The following is a 21755-nucleotide window of genomic DNA, read 5'->3' on the forward strand; positions in this document are numbered from 1 at the left end:
CCGGCCCTCCAGGAACAAGTTTGGTGACCCCTGATCTAAACCTTAAAGGTGACATATCACAGCTTTTCCAAAAGGTGGTTGTTGCTTTTTCTTTTACTTTATTTTCTTACATAGGAAAATAGCATTTTTCAAAAATAGAAGCTAAATTTGACCAGCTATATGACATGAGAGCAGCTCCAGTCGGATGGTTCGTGTAAATGAAAACAGTTAATGCATTAGCATGATGTTGTAGGTAAAGTAAATAATTTAATGCTTTTATTGGGATGAAGGTGGTGGCAGAAAAATCAAGGATGAGCCCTTGGAAAGGAAAATAATGCTCTAAATCCCGTTAACAGACAACTCCCTTCAAAAATAAAAGAGAACAGTATCTTAAAACAGGCAGTACATGGTAGTACTATTGGAAACACTGTCAATCAGGATGCTCTCGGTGTGATATTAAAAGTGATGAGGCCTACGAGAGTGCTACAAACATTTTGAAGACTGAGAAGTCCGGATACTAAGTATGTAGAGCACCTGATGGATCATGATAGCTACTAAGTAGAGCAGGAAAGAAAATGCGTAACGTAGTTAAGACCCCATTTAAAAAAGGCAAGATGACGCCAAAGAAATTCCCATCCATGGTCAAAAAGAAACTCGAGCACAGTCCAATGGATGACAGAGCTGCAGCCTTCAATGGCGTATCGGTAACATGATGTCCAGATAGCTTCATTTCAACTGGAAACGATCAGCTGCCAGTTATTTTTATTTATTTATTTGTTGTTTTTTTTTGCAAACAGTAACTGCTGTCCTCAGCGATTTAGCTTATCAACCGTGACGGCACTAAGTAGAAAAAAATGCATTGATCTAATGCAAAGCACATTACGACGACATAAAGGAAACAATTCTCTTTTGTGTGATTACAGATCGAAGAGAAAGTTGTTTCTAGCTTATATATGTTTTACAGTACATCAAATTCGTCCATACATGTAGTGATGTTATCCACTGGGGCCCGTACGCGGACGAAATCCCGGTTTGGCATACGCTCTCAACAGACTGAGAGAGATGAGGCACGAGAAAAACTAAACTGTGGAAAGCAACTTGATGCATAAATACCTTTCAGCTGGCGCAGGGATGTGATTGGGCCAAGAAAATTCCTGATGTTTTTATTTTGATGCGATTGGATTTGCGCGAGGGGGAAGGGGTGGAGACTAAACATTCGAAGTACAAAAAAAAAAACACAAATACACACAGGAGCTAATCCTGCATTACGTAACAATTCACGTATAAGAGCTAAAGTACTTTTATAAGGTGAATCTCACAAAGAAATGTCAAATAAAAATGTGTGTGCGTCTTTTATGCATTGTTGTGTTCATTTCCTCTCCTTACTGTTATTACCTCAAAGGGAAAGCTCACCCAAAAATGAAATTTTAAAACAACCCATCATTTTTTCAAAACCTATCTCAGTTTCTCTTCTCACAAAAGAAGATATTTAGAAGAATGCACCCATTGTCATCCATATCAGAAAAAAATACTATAGAAGTCAATGGATGTAATAGCTATGCTTCCAATTTCCATGTTCCTAAATATGCAAATTAACTTTGTGCAAAACTGGAATATCCCATAAAAGATGTGAGTAAAGCAGCGTTTCCATCCAACGAGAACAAAAGAAAACAAAATCGTCACTTATTAACTGGCGCCAATTATCAAATATAAAATGTAATTTGCTGCGGCAGGAGAAGCTGTGCGAATCTTTTCTTTATTTAATAAATGACTTGCGCCTCAGAAGATAATGCCGACACGCAATGAACGCATGGCGGATTTTGAAAGCGAGAAACGCAGACCACAGATGCTCTTGACTATTCTGGAGGTAGTAATCAATATAACACCACTAAAACTGAAATGCTTAAGGTGTTTTAGAATGACCAAAACAACATTTCAGATGGTTTACAATGTGCTCAGCTTGCTGGTTTGTCCATTCACACACATTTTACCTTCACATGATCTCTTATAACAAACTCACGACTTTTTTTAATGCGCATACTGGACTTTGTTAGGTAAAAGTGTTTCCATTGTAGTTTATGCGCATCTTTTCTTATCAAATAAAAAGTTTATCCTACTCAGCTATGCGCATACGTTTTTTATGCACGTTTTCAAAATTGATGCGCATCTTGGTATTTCCAATCAACCTTTTTATGCACATATCTAAAATGCACTTAAAAAGCTACTGTTCAACACAACAGAGAAAGGTTTTTAACAAAGGATGGGTGAGTAAATGATTTATTCTTGGGTGAACTACCCCTTTAAATGCAAAAACATCTCATTTATGTAATGCAACATAATAAATAAAAAATAATAAAATATAATATTATATAATTCCCGGCGATGGGTTGCAGCTGGAAGGGCATCCTCTGTGTAAAACATATACTACATTAGTTGGCGGTTCATTCCACTTCAGCATCCCTGATTCATAAAGGGACTAAGCTTAAAATAAAATAAATGAATAATATAATATAATATAATATAATATAATATAATATAATATAATAAATATAATTTAATACAATATAATTAATATAACATAATATAATATAATATCATATAATATAATGCAATTTAATATAATATAATATCTTTAATTTGTCCTGATATTAGAAATCTGTCAAATTTAAACTAATGCTACCATGATGTATACTTCTAGCTGTACTGTACAGTTTACAAATTCAACATATTGGCATTATACAAATTTTATTAGCAAATCATATATTATGCAGTGGTGTAAAGTAACAAATTACAAGTACTCTGTAATACTGTGACTAGTTTTTCTTCAGAATTGTTAGTGATTAATTAGTTTTAAAGATGCTGACTTTTACTTTGCCTTGAGTACATTTTTAGTGCAGTATCTGTACTTTTACTCCACTACTTTCCTTCATCCTGCGGTCACTACTTTATTTTTTTCTTGTCTATGATGGGATTTCTGGCCAAACTGCACAAAGAGGTGAAAAGGTAAATCGCATCATGATGAACTAGCTCAGGATATGGGTGATTCATTATTGCAGCGAACTGTTTGGAAGAATTTAAAGTGTGCAAGAAGACGTCCAAAATCTTTACACGCACTGACTTGAGAGTGTTTAAATCAGGGGTGTCCAAACTCAGTCCTAGAGTTTCAACCCCAATCAGACACACCTGGGCTAGCTAACCAAGCTCTTACTAGGCTTTCTTTGAATCAAGTTGGAGCTAAAATCTGCAGGACATCGGCCATCCAGGATTGAGTTTAGACACCCCTGGTTTAGATGCTCATGGATTCAAAAATGATGGATGTTTACTGTATAAAATAGCTGTCAGATTGAAGTCGTATCCCAACGTCGAGGGGACAGAACTCTAACCCAAAACCAACCAAATATCAAAAGTCTAATGATGTTACGGCTTGTCGTTCTGTGAATGTTTATCAGAGGTCACCACAGTGGAATGAACCACCAACTATTCTGGCTTTACGCAGCAGATGCCCTTCCAGCCGCAACCCAGTACTGGGAAACACCCATGTCAAAAATGTATGGTAAAGTCAAACATATTTTAATAAGGACTTATTACATATATTTAATACATTTACTTACAGTAAACATGACTAAATATTGCATTTCTTGACATTTCTCCCTGAGATTCACCCATAGATAGAGGCCATGCCTGATATTGCATAACACCATAGCCTAAATCATAGTGCATATTGTTTTAATTTAAAAGGGAAGGGAAATTCTGCAGCATTCTGGCTTCGGATTTTATGCTCAACAGCCAAACCAAAACACAAACAAATACTGGATTCCTTATTTATATCTTCACCCGCTTAGATCTATAACACAATATTCACAAAATATACAAGAAACATGGATTATCCTCGGCTTATATTGCCATTTAGACTACCTGCAAACTCAGGTTAAAGGCAATCGAAGGCAATCTGCCGCATGCAACTCGCCTTTACTTCAGCCCACCGAAAAGCCAGAAATCTGCATTTGAGCTTAACAATCACATCCCTGAGATTCAAGTTAGCTGACTGTAGCACCAAGGGAAACAAACATCTGGAGAAACGATTTTAAAAAAGAGGGGGAGAGAAGGAAGGACACAGACGTAAATGAAGGCGGAGGGTTTCAGCTTGTGAGCCCATTTAGATATCGTAGCGTTCCCTCTCAGACTCCAGGAATCACACACGGTGGGTTTTTCCGGGGCTGGGGAGGAGTCAGACGTTTGCTCGGACCAGTCTGCCGGCGCGGGGACCCCGGTGCACTTTAGTGTGTTTGGATAGGTGGTCGCTCCTGGCGAACTTTTTGTCGCACATTGTGCACTCATAAGGCTTGACTCCCGAGTGAGAGCGTCGATGACGGGACAGCTCATCAGAACGAGAAAACCTTTAAAACAGAAATCACAGCAAGACATCAGATCAGCAAAAGATCAAAAGATCAGCTTATAATAAAGATTCCAAGTCAAGTCTTACCTCCACCCGCAGTCCGGCCAGCTGCACAGGTAGGGTTTCTCTCCTGTGTGTCTGCGGAAGTGGGCCTTCAGATGGCTGCTTTTAGTGTACATCTTCTCACACCCTGGGTGAGAGCATTTATGTACCCGCAAGGTTTCCGTTGTGGACCTGGATGGACGTGGAGTGATGGCTTTGACCAGGCCTGCGCCCGCGATTCCGACCGCCCTGACGGCAATAGGCAGCGGAGCGATCTTCACATACTTTTGGTCTTGGTTGACAGCTTCGCCCATGATGGGCAGAAGAGTTGCAGACGGCACCTGCGGTGAAAGAAGCGTAATGTTCTGTGTCCCCTGGACACCGAGCACCAGGTGGGCCACGCGGAGCCCACCGGCCACACCCGATTGGTTGTCTGGCTGAGGGAGGGCGTGGCTTAGCTGGAGAGGTTGCAACTGAAGTACAAATGGAGCACCAACGAGCACCGATGTGGCACTAGCTGTAGCGTTAACACTTTGAGTCGTCTGAGACGTTGCCATCATGCTGGATTTCTCCTCAGATTCGCCAGGGGAAGACGGCGGTACAGTAGCGTCATCCTCTTTTGACTTCTCCTCCGGACTCAGAGGAGCATGCAACTCCATCTTCTCCATCAAAAACTCCTCGATGTCCTCCAGGGTTGGGGAGAAGGTGCTGGACAGCTGGGGTATAAAATCAGGCAGCTTGGGTATCTGGGTTAATAGCTCCTCTGCGGAGTCTAGGAAGATCTGCAAAGGGCCTTCGTCTTCATCTTCCTCCCCTGGGCTGAAGCAGAGTCGAGCTCCAGCATCTCCGGTTTCGGGGCTGGAGCAGGAGATGGAGCTGCCCCGCTCGCTGCTCTCACTGCCGCACACCTCCGCGAAGGGCAGGGTGGCCAAGGCATGGTCCGCAAACGATTCATTAGCAGTGGCCACCGCTTTGTCGCTTATGGAGACCATTGGTTGGTGCGCAGGTCAGAAGAAGGCGGAAGTATTGCCACGGTTTGTAAACACTGTGAGAAGAAAAAAATAGAAGAAAAACTGTGATGTAAAGTGGAACAATTAAAGGGATAGTTCAATAAACAAATGAAAATTACATAATTTTTTGTCCCTCTTTAGACCTTTATGAGATTCTTTCTTCTGCTGTACACAAATTGAGATATTTTGAAGAACGTGGTTTGATTGGACTCATCAACTAGTGATGGTTCGTTCATGAACGATTCGTTCATTTTCAACGAATCTTCAATATGACTCGGGAACTACGACTCCTTTCAGGGAGTGATTCGTTCATCTGCGCGTGCGCACAATTGTGCAGGTGGCCAATCATTTGCATTTAGAGCCGGAAAAAGAATTGAACCATTCATTTCTCGAGTCCTCTATCGGGTCTGAGTCATTCGTTCCTCACGAGCCAATCATTTGCACTTAGAGCCGGAAAAAGAATTGAATTGAAAGGTGAACTAATTATCATGGCTCCTGTCGACTCAGACTTTGTACATTGGTTAAGATTATATGTGACGGTCACTGTAACGTGAATGAACCACTGACATTTGAAGACATGAAGAGGTGAGCAGAGCCAAGAGACAACAATACCTTCATAGACAAAAGAGCAGGTAAACATTGAATTATTATTTTCTCCTTATAGTATCCTATTTATGACTTATTTGTCATGTGATCATCATTTTGGGCTAGTTGTACATGTGTTTGGAAGCAATTCGTAACATTTTAATAATATTTTGGCAAACTGAACCAAATGAACGAAATGACTCGGAAAAAAGATTCGTTCATCTCGATGAATGAGACTCAAAGATCCGAGTCAGATCTATATATCTATATATCTATAAAATAATCCGAACTTCCCATCACTATCATCAACTTCTATAGTGGGAAAAAATTACTAAGGAAGCCAATGGGTTCAACAAACCAGCAGAAGATCACATTTAAAGTTGAACAAATACCATTTTTAGCAATCCATATATAAAACTAACTTTTGATTATACATTTACAGAAAAAATAAAAAGATGAAATGTCTTTATGGAAGTAGGCATGGGACGATAACCACTTTCAAGGTATACCGCAGTTTAGAAAAGTCAAGGTTTTAAAACAGTCAAAATTTTTCGCAATACCATTCCTACGGTATGCGTAAGATTTTTTTATTTACTTTTTTTGTTGTTGTTTTTCAGGACAGCAGCATCTCCAGCAGAAAAGATATCCAAAGGTGCCGTTTTAAATTGTAAGAAAAATCAGTTTTTGAAATAAATGAAGACAGCAGAAGTCAATGACTCTTTTGAATTATTCAGCCTGACATGTTTACTGTCCCAAAATATGTTTCTCAAAATGCAAATAGTGTTCAAAAGGGAAAAAAGGTTTTGTTTTTTACCCAGACATTTAAAAAGAGCATAGATTAAAGCAGTAAACACAATACCACAAAACAGTTACATTTTTAAAACAAGGTTATCATACCGTCAGAATCCTATATCAGCCCATGCATACATGGAAGACGGCCCTTAGCTAGTATTCTAATGATTTTTGGCAAATATTTTGGAAAATATAAAAGTATCGTTTTAACCCCAAACAAAGTGGCTATTTTGACTCCGCTCAAAAATAGATCCATGCAACATAAAACAGTTTGTTCAACCAGCATTTTTCAAAATATCTTCTCTTGTGATCAACGAAAAAACTCAAATAGGTTTTGAACAAGTGAAGAGTGAGTGAATAAATGATGACAGAATTTTCATTTTTGGGTGAACTATCCCTTTAAGATACTGGCAAGCTCTAAATTATTCATACCCTAGGCAAATTCTGAACTAAAGTTGTTTTATTTCAAGCAGTTTTTTTTCCCCCGAAAATGACACAAGCCTCTCCCAAAAGATAATAAGAGAATGTACCAGAAGCATCATTGTGAGAAAAAAAATCTCAGCTTTTATTTACCTTCAAACAAAAACCTGAAGTCAGAATTTGGCAGGGTGAAGTCTAATTAGGATACAGCTGCAGATACACACATCAATATATTGAAATTTTTGTGACACTGTATAACAATAGTTAATATTTTTACAGTACTGTGATAGTTAGGGTTTAGGGTTGGGGTAGACGTTAAAAAATAAAACTTACTGTGATGATTGGGTTTAGGTTATGGGTGGGGGTAGACTTTAATGAAATACAATTAACGTGAAATTTTATAAATATTATAAATAATTCTTGTTAACTTCCGGCTGCAACTAAATCCCATCTAGCAACAACCATTTGTCAGAGTTATGAATAATTTCACAAGTGACTGTATACTTGCACATGATAAAATGCACTTTTTAAATTCATTTTAAAGTCATTTAGGTATTTTTGGTACAGATATATTATTATAATTCATACATATACAACATTTCTCTTATTATCAAATAAATATACAAGCGAGAAATATTCTAGGCAATCAAGAAGTTTAAGCACAGCAATAAATAAATAAATAAATAAATAAATAAAAAGCAAATTATAAAAAAGCAAACACCAAATTTTGTGTATTCACTCGTATACACTACAGTCATGCTATTGCTTTATACCATGCTTTAACTTTAAGCTGAATAAAAAATCAAATTTTGATTACATTTTAATAATTTATGAAATATCAGTGTTAATGTTTTGACACAGTTAATTTAAATCTAAATGCTGAAAGCAAAATATCAACCCAAGAGTAATTGTTTAACGTTACCAGTTTTAAAGCTATGTAACTCATAAAATGGTGCATTATATATATATATAAAAAAATTAATGCTTTTATTTTTTTTTTAACGAAAAACAAACTATTATACACACATGCACTAAACCCGCCTATAATAAATCTGTCTGACGGCTAGTTTGACATCTTGTATCTCATGCAAATGTTAAGCGTCCAAACAATCTCAGAGAGCAATATTTACATGCAGCCACGCTCATCATCATCATCATCATCATCATCATCACCGCCACGCGCATCAGAGATTAAAGCGCCGAGGTTTATGGGCTAGAAAGAGGAGGGGCTGTAAAAACACCATCACAACACAAATCACCACCACAACATAAACACAATCCACCAAACGCAAACTAGCAAATCAAACTCGCATCAAAGCCAGCAGCAAAGCTCCACTACAACACTCACACACACAAACACGAGGCTCCAGACATGTGTTTCTCAAAAGTGCGTCAGCAGGGCAGGAAAACAGGCCTGCACACATGCTTTCTGCACACAGCCCAGAAAAACTGCACAATTTCGGAAAACACGGTTAAGATATTTCCGCAAACAGGTGTCAAGTTCGTCAAAGTGGAGCCATTTGGATCGAATCTGACCCTGTGGTAAAATAAAATCGACTTCGCCCTGTTTTATCGAACGCGAGACGATAGTTTTCCTTCTCGTTACCTCGTGTGAATATTGATTAAAGTGTCCGGGTTGTGGATGCACGACATAGGATGAATCCAGGCGTCCCTTTCAATGTTATTGTTGGGAAGAACATCGTCCTTGCCACGGTTCCATGTTGGCATTTCTCACCGAGGCCTGTCACATGACACGCATCGCAATGCACTCGAGGGCACGGATCCGATTCCTGGGTTCTGATTGGTTGCGTGGCGGGGGCTCGCCGCAAAGCGAAGCGCGTCATTGGTTTGGAGTAAAACAAGCTATGCATTATTTATAAGGATAGGAAAAACATCCAACGAAAGCAAAAAAAAAAAAAAACTTCAGACAATGTGATTCTGCACATGTAAATAAGTGTGTATATTTTAAAAATTAAATAATTAATTGTATTTTTTTTTTTATTCATGATTATGATCAACTGGGGTGTTTTCTTAAATGCTGCCTCCAAATACCTTTAAAAAAATTAAGTTTTAATTGTGCTACAAGGTAATCTTGCGGGTTTTATGCAAAACATCTGAAACTAAAAATGTACTTTTGTGTTTAGATAGATAAAAGATCATAGATAGATTTATTATATAATGCAAAATTGGCTATTTTATGTGATAACGTTATATAAAATAATAATAAAATATATTATTCATTCATTCATTTTCCCTCTGCTTAATCCCTTTATTTATCGAGGTTTGCCACAACGGAATGAAATGGCAACTTCTCCAGTACAAGTTTTACGCAGCGGATGCCCTTCCAGTTGCAACCCAGTGCTGGGAAACATCCATACACACTTGCACACAATCATACACTACGGCCTGTTTAGCTTACCCAATTCACCTGTACCGCATGTCTTTGGACTTGTGGGTAAACTGGAGCACCCGGAGGAAACCCACACAAGCACAGGGAGAACATGCAAACTCCACACAGAAATGCCAACTGGCCTAGCTGGGGCTCGAACCAGCGACTTTCTTGCTGTGAGGCGACAGTGCTAGCCACTAAGTCACAGTGTCGCCACAATTAGATATTTAAATCTTATGAACAACAATAGGTTTAAAGTAAATTTTCATTTATTTTTTTATGTCATTTATTGCCACACACACAATTTGAGTATTTAGTACACATACATGTAGTTTACAATAGAATAGGAAACAATCACCATTTAGTTGCTAAAACACAGCAATGGATGAGTTTTGACATGTACAGCTGCAAAAAGTTTCAATAAAATAAAAACTAAAAATGAAAGCATAAATAAATAATAAACTAAAGCAGGAAAAATCAAGACAATTCCATCAATGAAGAAATAGAACTGAGTGAACGGTGGAGAAAATGAAGGTAAATAAAACAGCAGCTATTTAGACACTAGAGGGCGGCAGTTGATAAAGAACTAACTGATACCCTGTAATCTACATCTTACATTATTATATTTATATGAACTTGCTATTTTGCTTTACATTATATAAACCAAATATCTCTATGTGTGTCTATAACTAAAACAAATTATAAAAATCTAACTAAATTAAATGCATAGATCTGTTTGTATGGCAACTCAATGTGTTATTAAACTTAATTATTAAGATAATCAGCTTTAGAGTTTCAGTTAATTTAGCACAAGAATAAAAAAGAGGAAAGAATAAGTAAATCTTCAGACATGTGATTCACAGCATGCCTAGAGCTATGTAACTCTTTTTCCATGTTGCACAGGGTTGTGTCAGAAAATGTAAAGCGTGAAACTTTCAGTCCTCCATGTTTTAAATCACATATTCAGCTTATTTACTATTCAGCTCTTGACGTCATCTATATAAATAAATAAATTGGAAAATGTTTAAGACCCTTTAAAAATGTTTGACCACATATATAGCTGAATATTCATTCATTCATTTTCTTATCGGCTTAGTCCCTTTATTATTCCGGGGTCGCCACAGCGGAATGAACCACCAACTTATCCAACAGGTTTTTACACAGCGGATGCCCTTCCAGCAGCAACCCATGTCTTGGAAACATCCACACACACATTCACACACACACACTCATACACTACGGACAATTTATCCTACCCAATTCAGCTGTACCGCATGTCTTTGGACTGTGGGGGAAACCAGAGCACCCGGAGGAAACCCACATAAATGCAGGGAGAACATGCAAACTCCACTCAGAAACACCAACTGAGCCAAGGCTCGAACCAGCGACCCAGCCACCTTCTTGCTGTGAGGCGACAGCACTACCTACTGCGCCACTGCTTCGCCCCCATAGCTGAATATATTCAGCCAAATTACATATATTGCTATGAACAAAAAAACTGCTTCAGTTACTCATCAAATCATTCATTTGTTTATTTTCCTTCGGCTTGGTCTCTTATTCATTAGGGGTTGCCACAGTGGAAAGAACCACCAACTTATCCAGCATATGTTTTAAACAGTGAATGCTGTGGTTCTCTACTGCTGCCCCTGTGACGCAGTTACTGAAATGCGATTGAAAATGAATGTTTGAATGTGATTATGCGCAAAATAGCTGCAAATGGCAACACATTTTTCTACATTTGGAAGGAATGTGATCAGTAGTTTAAATAATGAAATGAACAATACATCTTACTAAACTAAAACTTTGAGTATAAAGAAATCTTTCATTTAAGCGGTCTTATAATTTTTTTTTTATAGCTACAGTTAAAGTCAGAATTATTAGCCCCCTGTTTATTTTTCCCCCAATTTATTTTTAATGGAAAGAAGATCAACACATTTCTAAACATAATAGTTTTAATAACTAATCTCTATTAACTGATTTATTTTAGTAAATAATACTTGACTTGATATTTTTCAAGACACTTCTATACAGCTTAAAGTGACATTTAAAGGCTTAACTAGGGTAATTAGGTTAACTAGGCAGATTAGGGTAATTAAGTTATTGTATATCCATGTTTGTTTTCTGTAGCCTATCAGAAAAAATATAGCTTAAAGGGGCGAATAATGTTGACCTTAAAATGGGGTTTAAAAAGTAAAAAAACTGATTTTATTCTAGCCAAAATAAAACAAATAAGAGTTTCTCCAGAAGAAAAAATATTATCAGACATGCTGTGCAAATTTCCTTGCTCTGTTAAACATCATTTGGGAAATATTGGAAAATGAAAATAATTCAATGGGGGGCGAATAATTCTGACTTGAAATGTATTTACAGTTAAAGTCAGAATTATTAGACCTACTGAATATATTTTCCCTAATTCATGATGCCTACTGATTATACCTGAAAACAGCTTTGGAACATGATTATTTAAACATTTAAAAACAGATTAAGATAATTAAATTTAATAAAACTGTCATAACTAAAAAGGTTATGTTTATATAAAACATCACAATGTTTCATCGCATAGGCTTTACAATTTTAATTGCTTATTATTATATCAAATCAACAGGCTTCAATGTGGTATATATTTTAAGATATTTTTCAAGATACTAGTATTCCACTTAAAGTGACATTTAAAGGCTTAACTTTTCATTGTATAACAGTTGTTTGTGTTGTAGACAATCGAAAAAAAAAATGCTTAAGAGGGCTAATAACCTTAAAAATGTTTTATAATTATATAATATAATATAATATAATATAACTATATAATATAACTTTATATAATTATAAACTATTTATTCTAGCCAAAATAAAACTAATAAGACTTTCCCCAGAAGAAAAATATTATAGGAAATACTGTGAAAAATACCTTCATTTAAGAAATACATATATTCAGTTTCCTTCAGCAGTCCCTTATTTATCAGGGATCGCCACAGAGGAATGAACCGCCAACTTATCCAGCATATGTTTTTTTTTTTTTCCCTCTCCGATGTCGCCACTGCCTCGCATGGTTCAGGATTGGTAGAGCTACGCATCGATGAATTTGCTCTTCAGTGTTTGAACTCTCAGTAATGATTAAATCACACTGAACTGAGCTAAACTGAACTGAACTGAACTTAAACACTAAAACCTGAACACACTGTTCCAGTTACTATGACCATTTATGTGAAGCTGCTTTGACACAATCTACATTGTAAAAGCGCTATACAAATAAAGCTGAATTGAATTGAATTGAATGTTTTATGCAGCGAACGGCCTTCCAGCCACAACCCAGTACTTTTGGGAACATTTGGGAAATATTTCAATAAAATAAACTAACAGGAGAGCTAGTAATTGTGACTTTAACTGTATATTGATATATATTTATTAAGCTAATTGCAATGCATTGACCTTTAATTGCACATTTGCCATTGCTCTTTCCAAAAACTACAAACAGAACCAGCTGCCATTTCTGTATTATTCTTTTCTTTGTCCAGAGTCATTTGCTCTCTATCATCTCATTCATCTTGCATCAATATCCGCCTTCTCAAAGACGATCTTACTGGAGAAATACACAGCCACGACACTCAGCACAGACGCGCAGGCCATGTACGCGGTCACGCTGTGGAAAAGCTGCACAATGGAGCCCATTAAGAGTGACGGCAGCACGTGAGACAGCAGGTAGGCACTGTCTAATATGGCGATGTCTGTGCCCATTCCTCTGAGTGATGATGCTGGCGGATCCATGGGGATAGACACTTGCAGATCTGATGTTTTAATATTGTTCTGGAAGGATATGGCACCCGGATACCCATTGACACATCCATTGGTTCTTTTCTGCTTTGCTGAGGAGTGTGTCTCTGATTTGATCAACTTTAGATCATCCTCCTTGAGGGGCAACTGGCGTCTGTCGTTGGAGAAAAACACCTGGAAATTGTGAATGCAACACATTAGAATAGAACACACATGGGTCGGGGATTTTCTGTATTTATGTACACTCAAAACATTCATTCATTTTATTTTCGTCCCTTTATTAGTCTGGGGTCACCACAACGGAATGAACTGCCAATTTATCCAGCATATGTTTTACGCAGTGGATGCCCATCCAGCTGCAAACCATCACTGGGAAATTGTTCCAAAATATATTATCAAAATATATGAGAATATGAGAATATGTTTCTCAAAATATATTTTGAACAGAGGTGAAAAAAGTTTTAGTTTTTTTATCCAGACATTTAAAAAGAATACATTTTAGAGCAGTAATCACAATACCATGAAACTGTGATTGTCACACAACCAGCGATCGCTTTCCAGAGATCGCTGGTTCTCACCAAGCGGCAACCTCCCGCTCTCTCTCAGGAAGCCAATACGGAAGTAACTAAAACTGCAATTCATCCGAAATTTCATCCAAAACAGAGCAAATTTTAATTGAGCGCACTGTTAGAATGGCCAACTTTACAGCAGAAAAAAAGGTGTTTACAGCCTGGTACAAAAAAAGATTTTGGTTAATACAGCTAATATTACCCTTCATGACAACTGTGAGGGGGGTGAATTTTTTTTATAACTCATCCGTTTCCTTTATATTAAGTTATATTAAGTTTGCATAATTAAGGGCGTGGTCACTTGAGTGACAGCTAGGTCTCACTGGTCGCCGTCACCTCAGCTGAATCCTGCATTTTAGCCACTGAACTCGGCATATTTATCGTATTTCTGTGTTGTTTTATGTGGCTTTACACAGTCAACTGCCTTTTGGACTTGTTTCCTACACTTATTTGATGGAATGTCATGCTGAGTGCACGTTATTGTGCTCACAAACCATTCACGTGGCCTCCGTTTCCCATGTGAGTAGAGTTATATACTTATATACCATCTCTATACATGTATTCGTTTTATTTAACATAATTTATCGTTTATATTTATATTTAGAGCTGTAAAGCACTCCAGAATCTGACGGATTGATTAGCTGTAGGCTCTAGAACAGTCATCTGAAGCGTTGTCATACAGTGTTATGCTGGATTTCATCAATAGTCTTACATTATATAACACAGACTATATCTGAAGTGTTTGGAAGTAATTCGCGTTTTCCTCCTGTTGAAAAACGTCATAAGAACAATGTTTAGTGGCTCAGTGTATTACAGCAGTGTGTTTAAAAGACTAAACACTTTATTGATATTGTATACAACCAAGCACAAGTGGTCAGAACACAAACGAGTCGCAGGTGATAAAGTATTAAGCGTTCTCCCAAAGTAAAGTGTATCCCGCCGTGGGTGTGATGACGCGCGAACAAAATGGCGACGGTTGGCCGCGCCTACTTGTGGCTTCTTTTGCGCTCTTTAGAAACCTATGGGTCACGTCACGGATACTACGTCCATATATTTTACAGTCTATGGTTCTCACACGAACACCAGAATTTCACTTCCGCATTTCCCAGGACTACATATTCATACATGCACTTCTTCCAAACACGCACGCCTGCTCATTCATCTCGCTTGATTACATACACCAGCTGAACCTTGTCAAAGACTGATAACATACCATACTTAAGCCATTCATGAACCCATCCAGTTTGCTGAGTCTTGTTTACTACTAAGTGACATTACAACGCGTTTCTCCTTGTCTTGTTCTCTAGTTTAGCCGCCTGCCTTATGACCTATTGCCTGAATATTGATTACAATTTTGGATTTGCCTGCATATACCTAGTGGTGGGCAAAGCGAGGCTTCGTGAAACACTGAAACTATCGAAGCAAATGTGTCGAAGCTTCGAAACGTTTCGAAACACCACTCTACGGTGACACCTAGTGGTCATTTTATTTGTATTTCACTGAAACAGCTTCAGCAAAGAACAGTTGAGCAAATTGATGTATCAAACCCCACTTTGTAGCCTTGAATCATCAGATGGTTTAGTCGAGCGGTTAGAGTTTGTGACTACCATGTGGGAATAATGGGTTCGAATCCAGACTAACACAATTGTTTTGAAATGCTTTAATAGCAGTTGGTAATGCTTTGTTATTGTATCGTTTTGTTTCAACATTGCTCTGACATACGAATGAACACCCGTGTAAATAAATTTGTATTGTTTTGTTCATAAAACAGGGTTGTTACTAGATCAGATACAGTTGTGGCCAGAAGTTAACAATAATTATTTATATCATTAATTAAATTTCCCATTGTATTTTATTAACGTCTATCCAAAACCTAAACCCATCACTGTACTGTAAAAATATGAATTATTGTTTTACAGTGTTACAAAAATGATGCTAAATTGATGGTATATCCGCAGCTGTATCCTATCTAGACTACTACCATAAAACAGTAACATGATTAAAATACATAAAATCATGATTTTGGAGTATTTGTACTAGTCGAGATTCGAACCCAAAATAAATGAATTACAGTACCATAGTACACACGCACAGTCCACTAGGCCATACAATACAGAGTCATATTAAAGATCATGCCAGTCAAATGCAAATTCTCCGGGTCTTGAAACGCCTCTGAAATGATCGATGCTTTGAATTGCTTTTGTCACGTGACCAAGTGTTTCGAAACACTTTAGTCACGTGACCTGGGTGTTTCGGATCATGCTTCGGTGCAGTGTTTCGAAACACTTGCGCTTTGGGATCTCGACACTGTGTCGAAACGTCAGTTTCACGTCAGCCATCACTACATATACCTGTTAACACCTGATTTGACCACTGCTTGCCTGACGCTGAATAAACCTGCATATTGGATCTTACCTCCAGTTGTCTTTGTCACTCCCCGGCGTTACAGTGATATCCAAGGTTGTCATATCATTAGAATCTTATAACGGCCCATGCCTAGTCTCAACACACACTTGACTGTGCCAATGCATCAAAAAGCATAAGAGACATTTGATTTGTTATATTTAAGACTATATTTGCACTTACAATAGGTTAAAATAGAAAAAGTGGCTAATACCTCTTATAGTCTCTGACATTATCTTCAGCAGGTGAAAACTCTAATGGCGGATGGCTGCTTCTCACTCAGGGCTGTTTATGCTAATAAGAGAATGATCGTCTCTAATTGGCGGGGCTTTCTTCCTTTGATGACATGTGCAAAGGGAGAATGTCACTCAAAATGTTTCTGCAGACTGTTTTAATGAAGTGTGATTATAAGTGAAATTTAATATTAAGTTAAATTTTATTTATAAATTAATTTCGAGAGGATCACGTGCTTATGATTGCTTGCAGCTGGCCCTGCATTATTCAATTTATGATTCACCAATCAGACGATTCCTAAGCCACTATAAACACTGCAAGTTCCATATAGCAGCCATCTTCGTTTTGAAGAATCCCCTCATCCACCCCTACTCCTCCTCCTTTAGATGGGTGGCATGATGGCAAAGTGGTTAGCACTGTTGCCTCACAGCAGGAACGTCACTGGTTCTAGTTCTTACAAAGCCTATTCTCCCCGTGCTCACGTGCGATCCCTGGTTCCCTGGTTTCCTCCCGCTGTCCAAAAACATGCAACTTAAGTTATTCGACTAATCCAAATCGGCACCATAGACATGCTCCAAGTAAATAGTTATATCTTGAGAGCAATCTCTATCTGTTCATTAGTTACTACAGCAGGGGAGTTCTTGAGATCTACTTGAGCTTTGACTCCCCTTTGCCTTGCAAATGGGTGTGAGCCCCAGGCTCGAGGATCTTATAAGCTCAAGGCTCTCTCCCGAGACAGCATGCCAAACAAGCTTTATAATCAATCATCAGCTAAGTGTGAACTCTTGAAACTAATTTCGAGAGGAGCACATGCACATGATTGACCCAGCTGGCCCACATTAGCTAATCACGATCTTCCAATCAAAGGGTCGCAAGTCACTATATGTATCCTCATTTCCTTTCTACCACTATCTTCATCTGGAAGAAACCCCTTCTTCCCTTCTTCCACCTTTATCCAGATTGGGCGGCACAGTGGCCCAGTGACACTGTTGCCTCACAGCAAGAATACCAATGGCGCCAGGTCTTCGCTGGGCCATCTATCTTTTCTGTACAGAGTTTGAATGTTCTCCCTGTGTCCGCGTGGGTTTCCTCCGGGTTCCCTGGTTTCCACCCAATGTCCAAATATGCTCTATTTCATGCCTAAAATATGCCTAAATCTTTTTTCTAAATGTCTTACCCTCAGCAGCGAGTTGGTTTTGAGATCGACCTGAGCTCAATCTTCCCTCGCCCTGGGCCCAAGGATCCCTGGAGCTCAGGGCTCTCTCCCGGGACAGCATGCCAAACAAGCTATGTTTAAATCATGAGCTAAGTGTGAATTCTTTAATAAATATAAATATTTAGGGTTTTACCATTAGAGGCTGCTTATATTCACACACTGTTGCCACACAGCTGTGCTTAAACCCCTCCTGAAAGTAGTTTTTGCATAATAGGTCCCCTTTAAAGTTTTTGGCCCCGATTGCCTTCCATAATGATGTAATATGTGTCTAATGTCACAACAAAACATATCATTACACTGTCCAGCCTTATATATAATAGTTTGATGCATTGTTATGGAGTTCTTACCTGTGAATTGGAGTGGTAGAGGCATGTGAGTGTGTATGGCAGAATCTGCAGGGTGCAGAAGGTGTATCCCGTAGCTGCGGCCATGATGGTGACCAGTGTAATGTTGTTGGATACAGTCATTACTGCTGTACTCACAGCCAGCACCACCACACTGCTCAAATACAGCTTCCTAACACCCACACACATCACCATCCGCTCCATAAGCAAAGAGAAGATCACAGACGTCACACACTGCAGGAAAAGACCCAGACTGGCCATTCGCACACCTGGAAGGAAACATACTTATATTTATACTTACTTGTAAAAAGCTGATATTTATGCATACTTATACTTATAAAACATACTTATGTAAAGTCTTTTTTAAAAAAATGTAAGAGTGTACGTAGTTATTAATTAATTAATTAATTTTCCTTCGACTTAGTCCCTTTATTCATCAGGGGTCGCCACAGGGGAATGAACCGCCAACTTATACAGCATATGTTTTACACAGCGGATGCCCTTTCACCTGCAACCCAGGGCTGGGAAACATCCATACAACTCAGTACTGGGAAACCCACTCCAACACAGGGAGAACATGCAAACTCGACACAGAAATGCCCACTGGCCCAGCTGGGACTAGAACCAGCAGCCTTCTTGCTGTGAGGCACAGGTGCTAAGCACTGCGCCCCAGCATTGAATTAATAAAGTAAAAAAAAAAAAACACATTTTAAAAGTAAATAAATAAAATAAATAAATAAATTGTACAAACATTGTAAATTTAGATTTTTTAAAATGGATAAAACTGCACCTTCATCATAACGTATCCTTCCCAAGGAGCCTGGCTCTTCACTGGGCACACCGTTATACAATCCCTCGCCAACAAAGTCAGTGTAGAAGAGGAGAAAAGACATGAGAGCCATCCAGCTGCACAACTCCGCCACAAACAACCTTGCCATGACTTTTGGCATCCGACTACACAGCCTATACAGTCTGGGAAGTACAGAAAGGAGACCAGACAACGTCCTTCGTAGAGGCAAAAATCCAAATGCCAAACAGGGGCAGCAGAACGTTGGTTTTCTGAACATATCAATCTCTCCAAATCTTTCTCTACCCGTCTGCTCCTCAGAGATGAACCTCGTACCTATCAAACAGGCCAAAAAAATGAATGTCAGAACAGTGTAGATGAAAGCCTCCTGTCCACCCAGGTAGACAGCAGTGTCTGAAGTGGTCCAGTCGACAGCGGGAAGCAGGTATCCAATGCATCCTCCCAAACTGAGCATTAGAGAGTAGATGGAAAAAGCCTTGCGGCTATCTTCTTCTCCAGGAAAAAGATCTGAAACCAATGCCTCCAAAAGGGTGAAGCAGGCCTGACCACAGAACTCCACTAAACAGATGGCAAGCACCAGCAGTGGGACCTCCAGCCAATGGCCCTGTCTTTGTGTGAGGATTGTGAGGATGGTGGACGTCTGAGGGATGATCAACAGCCCGAGGAGGACGCCCATGGATAACACCCATATGAAGGGTCGCCGGCGACCATATTTACTTTTCAAGCTGTCACTCGCTGAACCAATGAGAGGGACGATGATCAGCCCCAACACTGGTCCTACAGCTGAAATAAACATAATTTAGGAAAGAACATTGAGTACTTTTACATGGACACCAATAATCCAATTTTAATACGACAAAGACAACACTGTGATTAAGAGTCTACCATGTAAACAGCGATTTTTGATTACCTTAATTCGACTAAAGTAAAGTTCATAATGGAACTAAACAGAAATGGAATTAAGACATGTGGAGGATGTGATTTTATTGGTATTATTGAAGTGCAGTGCAGACATGTAAACACCGCAATCAAACAGTTATTACTGTGTAGGATTTTTGCGTATTTTGCGTCAGGAAATTCCACACACAAGGCTGTTTAACACTATTCTCTGCACCTACCGAGTCATTAAAGGACCATAGACACTTGCATGGTGAAATGCTGAATTTTTTACACCATATGGCGTGTGGTATTCAATTCCATTAAAACAACACAGTTCATAATCGCATCCAATATCTTGTTTGTCACAGGGGCATGCTTGAAATGTTACTGAATGAAAGTGAAAGTGCCAAACTGTAGTTAAAGTCGACAAATTAAAAGTGAAACACCTGAAATTACGTGAAACTCCAGAGGTAATGTAGATGACGAGGTTACTTGATGACATCAATCAAATTATACATGTAAAACAGAATCATGAAAGGAGCATTCGAAACCCATATAGCAAAATATTTCTGGCCCCACTTAATCAGCTTTTGCTTGGCCCATATGCCGCAGTGAATTACTTTACATGACTGGACCAAGTCTGGCTTCCAGACAAGAGCCAAACGTAGACCATATCCAGGCCAAGTCTCAGCCAAGTTAATAACCCATAACTGAGCCTGAACTGGGCCAGATATGTTAGTGTGTCACAGCTGAAATTGACAAACCTATGAATCATTGCGCTTTAGGCGGGCTATAGGGATGCTTTTTCTGACTGGTAGAATTTGATTTCTAAATTAATAATAATAAAATAATAAAAATTTATTTTAAATGGGGGTCAAGATAGGCCAAACTTACATGGCCCACATATCAATTATTACCATCTGGGCCAAATACTACATTTTACATCTGGCCCAAGTTTTGTGTGCTGCTTTAAAGACCTCTCACCTCTGTCAAACCAGGGCCATGTTTGGCCCATATGCTGTATGCGAGTGCCGAATGAATGCCTGCTGTGCCAGATTTATGCCAAATCAGGGCCAGAATTTTTTGCTACCTGGGAAGGCAACTTATGTAAACACCTTCATCATATTATTTTCTTACTCAGATTAAGCCAATTAATTTGATTACTGATGTCCATGTAAACGTAGTCAGTGTTGAGAACACTATCCTCATGTGTATATTTGTGTTTGTAAATGCATTAAATTGATAGTCCATAGTAAAAAAGGAAACATACTGGAAGTCAATTCTTAACAGGTTTGGAACCAATGACATTTTCATTATTGATTCAGTAAGCTTTTTTTGAATCACCAATGTCACCTTCAGCTTACAATCAACACCCTTTTCTTTGTTGAAAATAAACAGATAGTAATCTATTAATGATTTGTATGGTTAAATCTTCCATATTTCTCATTTAAAAATGTGCATGCTCATTCGGTAATAGTTTATTTTGATGGTCCATTTGAGTATTAGTAGACTGTCTGCTTAATATCTATTGATACCGTTCTTAGTTTCAACAGACATTTAACTGAATATAAGAAAGTTTGCAAGTACGTGTCAACTTACACTAACCCCCCAACCCCATTCTTAACCCCAACCTAACAGTCTACTTATAATCTATTGAGAATTAGTTGGCATGGAGATGCAATGTAACTTTAATTCAACAAACAAACAAACAAACAAACTCATTCAATTCATCTTTATTTCTATAGCACTTTTACAATGTAAATTGTAACAAAGCAGCTTTAGAAGTTTGTGTAAATTGAATCGGTTTTATTCCAGTTATCAGATTTGAAATTCAGTTTAGTTTAGTTCAGTAAGCGTAATTTAAATTTCACTGCTTAAAGCCCAAACCTTAAAGAGCAAAGAACATGTTTTTGTTTAAAAT

General features: G+C 38.3%; 2 protein-coding genes across 3 annotated transcripts in view; both read right to left on the minus strand.

The window, feature by feature from the left end:
* Positions 1-226: 226 nt before the first annotated feature.
* Positions 227-8967, minus strand: si:ch211-117k10.3. 2 transcript variants are annotated; one of them, XR_015502900.1, is made up of 4 exons: positions 8831-8967; positions 4463-5462; positions 3505-4376; positions 227-2372 (listed from the first exon to the last, which is right to left on the minus strand). XR_015502900.1 is itself a non-coding variant. In XM_087274291.1 (3 exons), the coding sequence occupies exons 2-3, from the start codon at positions 5407-5409 to the stop codon at positions 4208-4210; spliced, it is 1116 nt and encodes a 371-aa protein (XP_087130417.1). In that variant the 5' UTR covers positions 5410-5462; positions 8831-8967; the 3' UTR covers positions 227-4207. The 2 variants fall into 2 exon arrangements, 1 of the variants encoding a protein (XP_087130417.1); XM_087274291.1 differs by having other exon boundaries at positions 227-4376.
* Positions 2451-21755, minus strand: part of slc45a3 (solute carrier family 45 member 3) — a gene marked incomplete at its 3' end in the record, with an annotated part of 30921 nt that continues 11616 nt past the window's right edge. The window contains 5 exon segments of the mRNA NM_001098195.2: positions 2451-2609; positions 12389-12615; positions 12887-13555; positions 18151-18416; positions 18938-19738. Coding sequence (NP_001091665.2) covers positions 13151-13555; positions 18151-18416; positions 18938-19738 — 1472 coding nt within the window.

Source organism: Danio rerio, chromosome 11 (genome assembly GCF_052040795.2).
Source record: "Danio rerio strain M-AB ecotype USA chromosome 11, GRCz13ab, whole genome shotgun sequence".
In the NCBI taxonomy this organism is placed as follows: domain Eukaryota; kingdom Metazoa; phylum Chordata; class Actinopteri; order Cypriniformes; family Danionidae; genus Danio; species Danio rerio.